Source organism: Penicillium maclennaniae (assembly GCF_028827695.1).
Source record: "Penicillium maclennaniae strain IBT 15551 chromosome Unknown utg000001l:1.0-3280838.0:1.0-3283122.0, whole genome shotgun sequence".
Taxonomy (NCBI): domain Eukaryota; kingdom Fungi; phylum Ascomycota; class Eurotiomycetes; order Eurotiales; family Aspergillaceae; genus Penicillium; species Penicillium maclennaniae.
The window spans coordinates 3,232,602-3,247,368 of NW_026623213.1; the positions used below are offsets into that span (position 1 = coordinate 3,232,602).

The window sequence follows — 14,767 nt, forward strand, 5'->3', positions numbered from 1 at the left end:
TGAAGTGGCCTTGTGCAAAGTACTTTAATATGAGGAAGGCTTATTTAGCCTCTGAATTTGGTCGCTAGAGGAGAATGGATAAGGAATGGCGAGTATAAAAATGTTTTTATTCTCCAATTCGCGATCAGACGTGAGTTCAATTTGCATCGACGAAGTAGACACTTGAGATCATTCAAAATACTTGATAATCAGTATGAAGCCGAGACGGCATCATCAGGCTCGGCGAAATAAATTGACCTCGATTACTTGCATGTGCCGCCAGGAAACATACAACCGAAGATGCCGAGACGCCCCACATGAGCGGCAAATGAGTGGAACAGTATAACCGAGCAAAGCCGGACGCAATTATCCTGCTGTGCCTTCTTCCGCAACTCGAATTTGCACACGAAACAGCCTATCTTATCGAAAATGGCGACCAACATAGAGTCGGAAAGACCGCGCACGCGCGCGAAAAAGGCTTGTTTAGCGTGCAACGCGCGTCGCGTGCGTTGCAATGTGCTCGATATGCAGCCCTGTCGCAACTGTGTGTCTTGGAACCTTGCTTGTGAACTGGGAGTATCACGGCGGGGAAAGTAAGCGTTCCTCGGCTTCTTGTCTCGACTGTATGCCAATCTCTCTCGGTAGATACCCTCGCCGGAAGAAAAAAGCCTCACTAGGATCGAGTGAGGCCTCGCAAAGCGCATCGGCTACTCTGCTTCCTCAGCAGGGCTCTACTCATGATCAAACATTGCATTATGACCTTTCAAATCGCACGGAGACGGGGGAAAGTACCATCCATAAGACTGTATTCCTCGGTGAATCAAGTCCCTTGACATGTGTTGTTGATGAGGGACGGCGATTACCGGACAAAGGATATGCATGTGGGATACAGAAGGGACGACTGCACTATTCTATCTCGGAGCTTGGCGGCTCTACAGAACCTCATGTTAATTCTCTTATCAAACACCGGAACTCCCTCCAAGATCGTCTCATTCGCGAGAGTGCTCTGATATTTCCATCACCCGCGATCTGTGACATACTCCTCCGTGCATATTTTGAATGGTTCCACCCGTGCTTCCCAATTCTTGATCGCTCACAGGTCCAGGGTGACTACCATGAAAACAAAATTTCGCCTCTACTCCTCCAAGCAATCCTCTTCATTGGAGTGAGCATGTGCTCGGATACTGATTTAGGCGCGACAGGGTACAAGGATCGCTACCATGCAAAGGGTACCTTTTATTGGCGTGCAAAAGAAATTTTTGATGTCGGATGGGAGACCGACACGATAATCAAGCTACAGTCACTATTCCTACTAAGCTTCTGGCGCGGAGGACCTACAGAGGAGCGAGACGTTCGCTTTTGGCTTGGAGCAGCTATTGACTTGGCCCAGAAAAAGGGCATGCATGTGATGTAGGCATTTGCTTGCGAACTATATCAATCGGCTGACAACTCAGGTCCAAGTTGCCTTTCTTGAGTGAGCATGACCAAAAGATTTGGAAACGGATTTGGTGGGCGCTATATGTGACCAAATCACTCGAAAGGATGTTCGTGTTCACCGTCGCTAATGTAGCAACAGGTTCGTGACCAGCAAACTTCCGCTGCACTAGGTTTACCATCTCGTATTCGTGATGAGGATTGTGAAGTTGAAGGGCTTCACGTTGCGGATTTTGAAGACGAAAGTTCTGTCACAACCTCTCAGACTTTTCAGAAACCGCCCGCGGCCCACATTACATACGTGATCGGGATGGTCCAACTTGCCAAGCTATGTATGTTCCCGGACGATTGATGTTGTTCACTGGCTAATAGCACAAAGTACGCGAGGTTGTCACTAGCCAGTATCTACCTGGCCATTCAAAACTGGAAAACCCATCGCGCCCGTTACTACACAAACGTTTGTCAGAGTGGGAGTCTCAGCTTCCAGCAGAGATGCAGCTTCAAGCGTCTACGAGTCAGAAAGTGATGTTCCTTGTTGGCATGCTCCATATGGCTTATAAGTATAGCACCACCTGACCTGTTTCTTCTTTTGAATATCGATCCCGGCTAACCAATATAGCAATCTCTATATTCTGCTATATCGACCCATCTTTTTACAACAACCAAACGAGGCAACGAGTACTGAGGGCAACATCGCTTTAGACGCAGCCATAAGGAGCACGCGGATTCTCGAGGACATGCTCTCTGAAAATTTGGTGCAACATGGGCCGGTACATCTGTAAGCTTTACAGCATCCGCTATGAGTAGTCTTGTTAATATGGAAGTAGTATCACGCACACATTCTCCGCATTGTGCATCCACACTATTCACTTTGCGCGGGTGGCCAACACAGCCCGTAAACTTGCAGAACATCGGGCAAAATTGTGTCTACTTGGACTTAAAGAGCTTCAGAAGTCCTGGGACTTAGAGAACTGGGTTTTGGATCTGTTCTTTCGCTGCCTCGACGATAACATTGCTCGGAATCTTCGGCTCGCCGACGTCGGGATGCCATTCTCCAGACCACCAGGGCGTTTAGCCCAGAGATCACACTCGTCCGATTCTCCAGGATGCAGTGCTCCCTCAAACGACACTGAGAACTCTCTTGCTCTACCTGGAAATGAAGTCCACTTGCCCATGGCTCACATAAACTCGTCGTTGAATGCAACAGATGACGCATCCGCCAGTATGGACTGGTATGAGCTCTTCAACGTGGAGGGAGATGACCTTTTAGGGCTTGCTGGATCTTTGACAAACCCGGACTACCTGAGTTCTCAAAACTTAGATTTGTTATACCGTTTTCTATAGCTCTGAAGCGAAAATAGATGATACCCCGTTTATTAAGTGACTTTGTGTCAACTACATTTCTATATTGGGCCGAAAACCGCTGCTCTATATCTCTCAAATAATTACAAAAATCGCCTCAACTATTTGGAAAAGCCTAACTCTGCCAAAATCGCCCGGTTGTGTTCCCCGACTCTCGGAACCGATCCCATCTGGGCCCCATATCCACCCTGATCGGCACTCTTGGTCGCGCCAGGCGGTAACAGAGTCCGGATGACCCCTGCTGGAGTTTGCACTTCTGACCAACGGTCGCGAGCCTTTAGCTGGGCATGTTTCCAGACCCCGTGCATGTCGTTAACATTCGCATTTGCAATCGCAGCCTTGTCAAGTCTTGCAATAGTCTCTTCGGCAGTCAATTCAGAAAAAGCAAGGCAAATGATGGCTTTTAAATCGTCTCGATTTTGCGTGCGTAGAGAGTTGCTTGAGAAACGAGAGTCCGCGGCTAGCTCAGGCTGAAACAGAACGTCGCGGCAGAAGTTGACCCATTCCCTTTCATTTTGGATTCCGAGCATGACCGACAGACCATCGCCAGTCTCGAAAGGACCATATGGATAAATGGATGCGTGGGATGCGCCCGCAGGTACTGGGCCAGGGGCATCGTCGAAGGCGTAGTACATGGGGAAGCCCATCCACTCGACCATGCTCTCTAACATCGAGATGTCGATTTGACAGCCTTGGCCATCCTTGTCACGCTGTATTAGTGCCGACAGAATATTTGTGTACGCGTACATTCCAGCAGAGATATCAGCAATAGAAATACCTACTTTCGCAGGCTGCTTGCCAGAGCCAGTAACGGAGAGCATCCCGGCTTCGCTTTGGATGAGAAGGTCATATGCTTTCTTGTTGCGATAGGGACCATCCTGACCATATCCAGAGATGTCACACACAATCAAGGAAGGGTGAAGTTCCTTCAATGCTTCGTACGTTAGGCCAAGTCGCGCAGCTGCACCCGGAGCCAAATTCTGAACGAGTACGTCGGCGCGTTCAAGGAGCTTCATCAAGACCACAAGGTCCTGTTTTTCTTTGAGATTCAATGCTAAACTCTCCTTAGATCGATTGGTCCACATGAAGTGTGACGCTATTCCTTTGACGCGTGTGTCATACTGGCGCGCAAAGTCCCCAGCTCCTGGCCGCTCAATTTTAATGACACGAGCTCCAAGATCGGCCAGTTGCCGTGTGCAGAATGGTGCGGCGATAGCCTGTTCTGAGACTGACAACAGTCACACCGGCGAGAGGTGGAGGGCGATGGCCTGAGCTTTCACTGGAGTAGAATCGGAAGGCCGGAATTGGTACGCCCGTTGAGACGGGTCGTGAACCAGACGAGCCTATCGCGCGGGCGGTTGAAAGTATCAATCTCATCGTGCCCAAAGCCAAAAATTTAGCTAAATAGTAATTGAACACAGTGCCAGCGGCAGTGAGTACCTTTAAATGCTACTTCTTAATCATGCTCAGTGAACACCCTCTGGTGGTGAGCGGGCGAACTCAGTGGGGAAATCGGCAAATCGGTTACATGTCGGTTACATGAACGTGTGGGGAAATGTGCTGAGATACACTTAAAACACAACTCGACGGGTCAAAGGAGTCGCAGATTCAATTATGTCTCGGACTCAAGTGCAAAGTCTCTTTCGTGTGCAATGGAAATCATCACTCAGAATGAAGCGCGCACCCAGTCGTGTACCTCCCGCGCGTGCTGCATTCTCGACCTCGGCATGCCGGGGACTCATGGAGATGACTGGGTTCACCGAAGAACAGCTCACTGTCAAAGAAGCGATCTCTCATATCTGTTCTAAATTCCCCAACACGTACTGGCAGGAGTGCGACCAGCAAGAGAAAGACCCTAAGGAATTTCACGCAGCTTTGGCTAAAGACGGCTGGCTTGGTATCGCTTTGCCTGAGTCTCTTGGGGGAGCAGGACTAGGTATCGTACTTCTGAAGAGAGCCTTTCTGGACAAATCTAACTACTTTCAGGTGTTTCTGAAGCCACAATGATGATGCAGACTATCACGCAATCCGGCGCTGGCATGGCTGGTGCCCAGGCCATTCATGCCAATGTCTACGCGACTCAACCACTGGCTAGATTCGGCACAAAAAGCCAACTGGAGAAGACGATCCCTAGCATCATAAATGGAACCTGTCGAACTTGTTTCGGTGTCACTGAGCCTAACACGGGACTTGATACCCTAAAACTCAAGACTTTTGCCACTAGAACTGCGGATGGATATTCCGTCACGGGTCAGAAGATCTGGATCACTTGCGCACAGGTTGCTTCGAAAATGATCTTGCTAGCTCGAACTACTCCTCTGGAGGAAGTGACAAAGTCATCTGAAGGTCTCTCCATGTTTTGCATCGATCTCAACCGCGATAACCCTGGCTTGGACATGCGCAAGATTAAGAAGATGGGTGGAAGGGCTGTGGACGCCAATGAAGTGTTCTTTGACAATTATTCAATACCAGCCGACGCATTAGTTGGAGAGGAGAACCAGGGCTTCAAAATAATTTTGCACGGCATGAACGCCGAGCGCTGCTTGTTAGCAGGCGAGGCCCTAGGTCTCGGGTATGCCGCACTAGAGAAGGCATCCCAGTACGCCAAAGATCGTGTGGTGTTTGGCCGGCCCATCGGACAGAACCAAGGTGTATCCCATCCCCTGGCCGATGCATATATGAAATTGGAAGCGGCCAAACTGGCCACCTATCACGCTGCACGACTCTACGATACAAATGATGGATCACTTCCATTTCATTCCATTGGGGTGGCCTGCAACAGTGCCAAATACCTGGCTGCCGAGGCAGCGTTTACGGCTTGCGAACGAGCCGTCTTGGCTCACGGCGGAATGGGCTATGCAATGGAGTACGACGTGGAGCGATATTTCCGCGAATGCCTTGTGCCGCGGATAGCCCCAGTCAGTCGTGAGATGATTTTAAACTACGTCAGTGAGAAAGTGCTTGAGCTGCCTAGAAGCTATTAGTCAATTAGTCATTACCCTGGGGTGGGTGGAGGCATTATGGCCACTGATTACAGCTTTCGTTTCTCAGTGAAGTTGTAAGAACCTTGTCCCAATCGCGAATATTGGCTCAAATTTCGGATAGATCGTTGTGAAATAGTGTGGAAAAAGTGAACTAGGATTATGCTTTGAGGCCTTTATTATTCCAGATTTGCATTTTACTCAGTCCTATAACACTGCTACATACACCTCTACGGTATATAGCCAGGTTGGCAAAGGGAAGATTCATGTCAAAATCCCTCTTATTTGCTTCGAATTCCCAAAGTCGACTTTCGATTTTTAGTATCTAAGAGCAAGACATCGTCTCATGGAACCTTTACGGCGGGTACAGAAGACCATGAAACAACCTCGGCCGTTCACCGACCATTATGCCGCCTCCCGGATATATCGTAGTCCAACATCAAAGCCCGAGGTCACTGCGTACAAGGCAGTTATATAATCATCTGGGTTACGATTCACTATTGAACAATATATAGATTTCTACGGGACCAAGTAATCTAGCACACCAAGATCGACTCTTCCCCTCCGTAAGCTTATCTGGACGCTAGAGGGGTCCTAAGCTTAGGTTAACAGAGCTGAATATAGGCCAGTCAAGATTAAGGAAATATAAACTACCAATTTCTGCCGAAAGAGCCAGTGAATCTTCACTCGCCGGACATGAAATCCTGGGATGGAACCAACTTTTGAACGTCACATTAACGCGCTTGTTACATCTCGCGGACAAAATTCCAATTCATTTTAACCTCAAAGTTACTTTGGACCTTGCATTAAGATCCAATATTGATTTCTGCTACATAGTATGAAGATTGAAAGAAGGCAAGCAGGGGCCTAGCCCCAAAATTCTGCTGGTCGAATTCTTCGCGCAGAATAAGTGTCACGACCTAATGGATTGGCTGTTAATTTGCGGCTCGTTGAGGACCTGAAAGTCTGATTATCTTGCGAAAGCTTAAATAGAGGTGATGACTTGTTGCTTATAGGAGAAGCAAGCTCTCTGGGCTATTACCGACCAAGACGAAGAAGAATTCGTGTATCATTAACAGGGCAACTGAACTAGAGAAGAAGAAGAAGAGAGAAAGAGGGAAACGAGTATCTACGAAATAAAACCACTTCTATCCTATATTAGGTTAGACCCACGGCTCCTTCCTAATCCCGTTCCCCCTCAGGCCTCAAGATAGTCATGCGTCACATAGGCTACCAAAAATGCTAACTGGTGGCGGGTGAATTGAGACGCTGCAGTGACGCTCGTTTCGTAGATGAAATTGTCAAAGAACTAGAAGGAATGATATAATCGATAAATCGATATCTATTTTGCATACTCTCCATTCACTCAACGTGGTATATACGCAAAAGAAACGCGCGAGGAATTTCTGATCAGACGGCTTTCAATGAGAATCAATCAGGAAAAGCATTCTCAGTAGATCAGATCGTACAGATTGCCGTTAGTAGGGTTGGTGTCGTTACGGTCGAGAGATCCCAGACCGAAATTCTGAATAGCACCGCGAAGAAGACCGTAAGTAGTAATATAGGTATCGTCCTTGGTACTGGGGGTAACACCAGCGCCAAACAGCATGGTGACAATGTGATTATGGTTGTTGGGGCTGGTGTCATCATCGGTCTGCCAGGTGGCCTCGTCGAAAGTAGCAATCACAAGAGTGCCCTGGGCTTCAAGCTCAGGCAGGTACAGGTCGAGCCACGACTTGGACCAAAGGGCACTGCAAGTTGGCTGGTCTATGTAGACGCTATTCGACTCAGGGTCATGGGCAGTGTGGAGCATGTCAGGAATGTAGTATGAGTACTCGGGCAAAGTATGGGCATTCACATGCTTAGCGAACGTGACGTTGGCATCGAACAGCTGAGCACAACGCTCGTAACTGGAGGTATAGGTGTTGAAAAGTAGAGCTGGTACATCCAGGCGGCGGTAAAGTTGGGAAGACCAGTTGGGGTTAGTGTTATCGTAGGGGCCGTTGAAAATGTAGTTGTTGCAATCGTTCGGGCCACGATGAGTCTCGGTAGGGTTGTACCACTCGTTGTAAGAGGCATAGGAAACATTTGCGACATCGAGAAGATCATAGATGGTGGTGGTGTTCACGTTGTAGAAGTGCTCGTTTGCCAAGCCGACGAAGTCGCCGGCCACAACAGCAGCATAGTTGGGCAACGACGGGTGGATGATGGCGTGGAAGTTGGTCAAAGACTTGCCCTTGGTGGCAAGCATTTGCCAGTAGGGAGACGCCATGGTCCAGCTGAAAACCTCATTCTCGAAGATAACGTGAAGGATCTTTTTGACCTTGCCCTCGTTGATGTTGCCATTGGCGCAGAAATCGCGCGGATGGATGCGCGCCGAAAGGCGCTCATTGAAAAGCTTTGATTCTTTGATTGGCTTGGGATTGCCCTCATTGATGATAAAATAAGAATAGCTTGTCAGAGACCCATCAGGCAAGTAGTTGTAGCCGGGTTCCATATGAGGACCAGTAAAGTTGGAGCCGGCAACGGTGTTATTGTTGACTGCCCAGGTGTAGTATCCGCCATACTGCTCAGCCTCGAAGGGAGCCTTGTAGGTGAAAGTGTAGCTTGCAAGCTCAGAATCGTTCGTCTTGAACGTATTACCACCCTGGTAAGGAACCTTGTCATCCGGTAGATTATACTGAGCAGAGACTAAGGGCACGAGGGCCATCACAGCAGCCTTGGTGGAAAAACGCATCTTGTGGGTCCTGGCTTGCAGAATAAGACTGAATGGAATCCGAGATAATTGATGGTATATCGTGCGAGCTGCTGGGGCCCAGGTTTATATGATTCAGCCTTCCTTGAACTTAACGAAGCATACGCAGATGCTTGATCCACGTGCCCGGTCTCGACAGCAGATTTGGTTAACATTGGTACCTGTGTAGACGGTCTGAGGGATCGGATGCTCTCATGCTGGAGCTAATGCTGGACCTAACCGGTTGACTCAAAGCGTCGATCACCCGAACGACATCTTTCTCTCATGGGTGACCCATTTAAGTTACTCTCAATTTATCATGTTGTGGTCGATGGCGATACCACGAGTTTGATCCCAATCTTGCATTGGCTTATAGTGACACGTGTGGATTTACCTATTCCTTGGATATCCTCGCCAAGGCGCTAGAATTATTTTTCGACGGGAAAGGGTCCTCTTGTCAATAAGCCGGACGTGAGGCACTAAGAGGAGTACCTACTAACTCGCTATGGACATACCGGGACAGACACCAAATGCCAAGCTTAAGCCAAGCTCAAATCAAGCTATAACTTGATTCTGAAATACTTTCAAAGCAGTATCAGAGCATTGAAAACATTCAACATAGTCATTGCGGAAATCAGACTGGCCGCATCTTAGTGATCCTCACACGTGGGCTCCATTGCTGGCTCACCGATATCGAACTTGGCCCCTAGGCAACATCATTCGAACCTTCTGGAAACTGGCTAACCTGTCTCGGTTGAACAATTTCCCAAAACCAGGCAGTTTCGGAGCATTCGTTTGACAGATGGCCAAAAAGCTTGCAAGTCTGGAAGAATCATCACATTCATTCAATGGCTTCAGACGTAGACTTACAGTGATTTTTCTCTACCTTTACGGCCCTGACTCTTGGTTGAGACCAGGGCATTTCTTCCAACCTTTCAATCAGCTCTTCGAGACAGTACTCCGAATTTTTTGATGGTCTCGCGCTCACCTTCCCTCGGAATATTACGTGGGCATAAGTCAGCCATCTCTTCCAAGTGACGCCATTCCCGCAGTTTCCCGCGAGGTCGATTTTGTAAAGTAGACAGGCGAGAGCGGTAACATTTTGGCTATGTCTGTTAATCTTGAAATTTTTCATGGACCTTCTACAAAGCTTCATCTGTCTTTCGTGACAGGACCGCAACGCATTATGGATTTTCTTGCCCCTTCTGAGATTGATTATATTAGCACTGTTGGCACGCTGGGTTGGTGAAGTGGGGTTTCTAGAGCCCTTGAAATAGAATTTGAAGACCTCGGGGATCTGGGCTCTGTCAGTCCACACGTACATATTGTAAACTGGAACGTTCTGTTGAACGACGCACTGAGCAAACTCGGTCGTTGCTTGGAGAGGATTGCGACGAAACCATTCAATCATACGTGGGTGAGATAAAAAATTGTATGAATGCAGGCTCCAGGATACATCCACAGCTCAACCGTCGGGCCTCACATGGGTCAGTCTAATTTCTAGTCGAATTTGCGTCAACGAAGGGTGGCTAGTGACTTATTAGGAAGAACACATAATGAGCTTGCTCGATGAATCCGCCAAAATGGCTACTCAGGAAAAGAGAACTAGCTTGACATGCTACACCTACCGCCTTCTTTCCAGAGAACGCAGCCACGATATCAGTCATCCTCTTCGAGAAAACTTCATCAGATCTAAGGTAACACAGCGCTAATTCGTCAAAGCTCCTAGCCGTGTTGCTTTCGATCTACAATCAGAGATAAATGTGTCTCGCAATGAAGACTGCTACTATAGGGATGCTTTAATCTCGTGAAAATGGCGATTGAATATAGAATGCATCATACGGCGAGAAATTCCCCTTCTTCACGTGGACGTCATAATCGGTAGGTTACAGCTCTTCCTATATTTTAAGACTATTAGCATAATTGCACTGAGTCAATAAAGAGGAAAAATGACACTGGTCGCTGCTAATTGGTCCCGCTGATCAGGCTTTGCGCGTAGAGTTTGAAGACAGTTGCTCTTGTGTAGACGGGGGCTCGTGGACATGCCAGTGCCGACCACCAATCATATCGGAGGGGAATGATTCAACGCCATCACGATCTACAGAGACTCCTGTACATATTGAGAGGGCCAGGCAGACATATTCCGGATATGAAAATTCTTTTTTCAGTACTCCTACAAAAGGTTTGTCCCCACCACTTTGCCACTAGGTGACCGCCTATTTCACCCGCTTTCCATCTCAAGGCCAAAAATAGGGAAGCGATCGAAAAGCATGGATACGCGAACAAGCTATTAAAGATGATGATATGATATAACAGGTAGGACATACAGGGCGACCAAGGAAGAAAGGTTACTTCTCCACTTCGATTCTTCCAGTTCTATAATATTAATCAACGTATCCAGCCTCTTTAATTCCCTCAATACCGCGTAGCTATGGTAGAAAAGGGGGAGAGCTGAACTCGTCACGTATTGCTAGGAACATAGGTGGACGGTATGTGAGGAAATGGGAAAGGCGGTGAACAGAAGTAACCTTTATTTCTTGGTCACCCTGTAGGTGGGATCCGACTGTGGAAGGGGACAGACAACACATGTGCCGAGGACCGTAGGCCTAGACGATGAATAGACTTTGACATTTTCCTCGGGGGCTAAGAAACTTCTCGTCCCATCTCCCCACTGGCGTACCTCGTTGGTTGCACATAGTCTTGGCATGGCAGAGACGATTTGTGTATCATAGAGACCCTGTCGAAGAACTGTACTTAATTCGGTGGGACTAAACCTACGATACATCAATCCTTGACTCGGGAGCTATCACACTAAATGTCTAATCTCGAAAATTTCAACATTGTGGAGTCTTGCAAAACAAATTTGCAGTTCATTCAGCTACATTGAATCGGCGCACACGGTGATTCAAGCCACTTTGACGCCAAGCCATCTTTTTCCCGCCAAAGATGGTCTGAAGCAATAATGAAGAATCAGACGTACAAATATTTATTGGTTAAAAAAGTAGCTCACTACTCGAGACGGTCGTTCATGGGGCTCCATTTCGAACGCAGCCCCTAAGCCTTGGTTGCGTGCTTGGTAACAGTGAAGCTATATGAGGGCTCCATGTCGTCTTTGACAGGGTAATAATCAGCACCCTTAAGGCGCATGTCACGGGCGTAGTACTCAAATTGCAAGGCGTTGTAGTTAATGTCAAGAGTCACAAAGCCGTTAGCGGCCTGATTGGCGTCGGCACCGAGCCACTTGGCGTACGGGCCGAGGGAACACCGTAGTTGCAGTCGCCGGCCTCGGCATAGCCTGCGCCGCCAGTGAGAACATAGTCAGTGCCTTCGAACTGGTAGTGAGCCATGCAGTGGTCATGACCGTTGACAACGACGGCATTGTTCTCGCGAACAATTTCCATTAGGGGAGCTAGCTCAGTGTAGTTGGTCGAGGAGGAGATGTAACCATGGTGGATCTGCAGGATTTTCCAGGTAGCTTCGGACTTGGCGAAAGACTCACGCAAGAACTCCACCTGCGTCTGGGTGTCTTTGTGGCAGGCGATCACATAGTCTGTGTTGTAGACGGAAGTGCTTTCCTGGTACTTCTCAATAAAGCAATCAGAGTCCACAACCACAAAGGTCGCAGTCCAATTGGAGCCGGTCAAGTCGTAGGTGTAGTAGGGCAGATGGTCATGTCCAAAGTACCAACGATCATCGATTAAGGGAGCAATGCGGGTTTGGAAATCAACGCCGGCACGGCCAGCGACGACATCGTGGTTACCGAGAGCTTGGTACCAGGTCTTGTTGTCGAAGGCCTCGCCGACGTACATGTCAGCCCAGCCCTCATAAAAGCGCTGAATACCCTCTGAAGTGAAGTCGACCCCGCTATCGTAGAAGTTATCGCCAACAGAGACAAAGGCCGAGCAGTCCTTTTTGAGACAGACCTTCTCGATGTAGTGAGCCGTGCGGGCTGTAATATACGTTAGCGTATGTGCGCTTTCTTTCCACGTTTTCGCCCTTTTCCAAGTTTTAGAGGGACACGGATGATGGATGACTTACTCTCTTCAATAGTGGCGTTTGAGATGGCCTGACGGTCACCGGGGTCGCAGTCATTTTGAAGCTGGCGGGGAATCTCCACGCCGTCGGCCTCGAGCTTCGACAAGGCAGTGTTGCAGAAGTCCAGAGGAAGAGGCTGCCAACCAGTCCAGCCGTAGTCTGGGATTCATTAGTATCCTTGTGGCTTTATGTCTGGAAAAGAAGAAAGGGAGAACTTACCGCCAAGAAGGCCCACGGTAAGGGTCTCAGCACCCTTGGGCGCAACGATGGAGTCTGGGGCGGCAGCAGCACCCAGGGTCAGGCCCAAGGTCAGGGCTATCTGAGAAATAAAAGACATTTCGGATATCAGGACAATACACAAAGCGGTTTGCGAAACATTCTGCTGGTATCTTGGCTGCTCGCCCTTTATATGGCGAGTTAAGGGTCAGGCGATTGAGAGACCGAATGTAACTTGAACAGGCTTCCAACACCATCCATGATACCGCAAAGTCAGTCGCGTCCCTGGTTCCTGAATCCTGATTCTTGCCGTGGGAAGTGGGCCCTGGATGCCACAAGCAAAAAGCTTCGCTGTCACTGTGGCTAATAAGACATCAAGACGTGCCGTTGTGACGGGCAATAATGGAAAGACCTTCCATTTCGAGAAGTGCTCGGACAATTTGATCTCCACTAGGAATGCCGGTAGATCTATCAAAGACAGCAGTAATATCAGAATTCAATGAATAATGGTTTCAAGGCACTCGTCGATGCTAGATCGCTCAACCCCGATATTTCCCCGGTACCCAATGAAGTTTGGCATATCAACCCACGTGGTGGATAGACCATTTCACGTCGCAGGTAATGAAAAAGGCAAAATCAAGTGAGCCATAAGGTGGGTTTTGCACTCGCAAGCAAGTTTGGCGTAGGTCGCGATCTATGCGGGGAGCCATTCATTTTCACGGGTCAGGAACACGTGGTGAATCAGTATCGTATTTCCCGGCAAGCCCGCCGCCCCCTAAACAGCACAGGAAATATAGAGAGAGAGAGAGAGAGAGAGTTCCATTAGACTCTGTTTGATCCCCGTACGGCGATATGTCAGAGTTGCTAGTGGCCGCTAGAGAATTAAATACAGAAGGTGCGAGTTATATGTTTTCTATGCCTACGTCCGACTCCCTCTTCTAGCCCGCCTTATCTAGTGCTATTCGCTAGTTCGCTTAATCTCTAAATAATCTCTAAATTATCTCTAAATTAATACCAAAGCTTCGTACGCTTCCGCCAATCCGAGGCCCGGGTTTTCCGGCTGCGCGAATCACCGTCCATAGGTATCTATCCCATGGGGGTTGGTGGGATGCATTGCATACCAGTTAGGGTTTCCGCTTTACTATGGGAGAAAAATGGCGCTAGTGAGTGCATACCAGTTGGACTTCTTGAGTGCATCCCAGTTGAAAATATCGGTCGGATAATCCTCAAAACTTCAAAAGTTCTAAACTAGCGATCGCTTTATACCCGGTTTTAATTTGAAGATCGTACGATTAAAAGAAGAGGTAGTTACAGGGATTAGAAATTTGGACCTTTTTTTTAATAGGGTGCGCTTTGGCCACTCGTACGATACTTAGTCACCCTTAGGCTAGGAGTTTACATAAGCTTTCTATAACCCTAAAACCCTACTACTTTCTTAAAGAAGGCCTTCTAGTAGTTATACTTAGTATACTAATAAGAATAATAGATAATAGAACGGGGAAGTCACCTTATTGCAGTCGATAATAGGCTCTATAGACTCAGATAATAGGATGGAGGCAGTCACCTTATTGCAGTCGACAATAGGCTTAATAGACTCGTACAATAGGACGGAGGCAGTCACCTCATTACTGTCGTATAATGGGACGGAGGCAGTTATCTCATTGTTATCGACAATGGGCTCAATGGTCTCGTACAATGGGACTGAGGCAGTCACCTCAATGTGGTCAATGGTCTTGGACAATGAGGCTCAGGCAGTCACCTCAATACAAACGCACAATGTGCTCAATGGTCTTAGACAATAGGTCTTGGACAATTGGTGTTGGACAATGAGGCTCAGGCAGTCACCTGAATGTGGTCAATGGTCTTGGACAATTAGTGTTAGACAATGAGGCTCAGGCAGTCACCTGAATATGGTCAATGGTCTTGGACAATTGGTGTTGGACAATGAGGCTCAGGCAGTCACCTGAATGTGGTCAATAGTCTTGGACAATTGGTGTTGGATAATGAGGCTCAGGCAGTCACCTGA

At 48.1% G+C, this 14,767-nt stretch overlaps 5 protein-coding genes across 5 annotated transcripts; 2 read left to right on the forward strand and 3 right to left on the reverse strand.

Moving 5' to 3' along the window:
* Positions 1-408: 408 nt before the first annotated feature.
* Positions 409-2,757, forward strand: N7477_001239 (Zn(II)2Cys6 transcription factor; the record flags this gene model as incomplete). Its single annotated transcript, XM_056962902.1, has 7 exons — positions 409-572; positions 625-1,389; positions 1,434-1,500; positions 1,556-1,745; positions 1,793-1,973; positions 2,033-2,191; positions 2,241-2,757. The coding sequence occupies 7 exons, from the start codon at positions 409-411 to the stop codon at positions 2,755-2,757; spliced, it is 2,043 nt and encodes a 680-aa protein (XP_056827905.1).
* A 119-nt stretch (positions 2,758-2,876) lies between these two features.
* N7477_001240 (CaiB/BaiF CoA transferase family protein) lies at positions 2,877-3,860 on the reverse strand (the record flags this gene model as incomplete). Its single annotated transcript, XM_056962903.1, has 1 exon — positions 2,877-3,860. The coding sequence occupies one exon, from the start codon at positions 3,858-3,860 to the stop codon at positions 2,877-2,879; it is 984 nt and encodes a 327-aa protein (XP_056827906.1).
* Positions 3,861-4,389: 529 nt separating this feature from the next.
* Positions 4,390-5,759, forward strand: N7477_001241 (acyl-CoA dehydrogenase family protein; the record flags this gene model as incomplete). The annotated part of the gene is made up of 2 exons (XM_056962904.1): positions 4,390-4,711; positions 4,762-5,759. 2 exons carry the CDS (start codon positions 4,390-4,392, stop codon positions 5,757-5,759), a joined length of 1,320 nt encoding a protein of 439 aa, XP_056827907.1.
* A 1,447-nt stretch (positions 5,760-7,206) lies between these two features.
* On the reverse strand, positions 7,207-8,493 carry N7477_001242 (uncharacterized protein; the record flags this gene model as incomplete). The annotated part of the gene is made up of 1 exon (XM_056962905.1): positions 7,207-8,493. One exon carries the CDS (start codon positions 8,491-8,493, stop codon positions 7,207-7,209), a length of 1,287 nt encoding a protein of 428 aa, XP_056827908.1.
* A 3,051-nt stretch (positions 8,494-11,544) lies between these two features.
* Positions 11,545-12,862, reverse strand: N7477_001243 (uncharacterized protein; the record flags this gene model as incomplete). Its single annotated transcript, XM_056962906.1, has 4 exons — positions 11,545-11,706; positions 11,754-12,439; positions 12,529-12,684; positions 12,745-12,862. The coding sequence occupies 4 exons, from the start codon at positions 12,860-12,862 to the stop codon at positions 11,545-11,547; spliced, it is 1,122 nt and encodes a 373-aa protein (XP_056827909.1).
* Between the last annotated feature and the right edge of the window lie 1,905 nt (positions 12,863-14,767).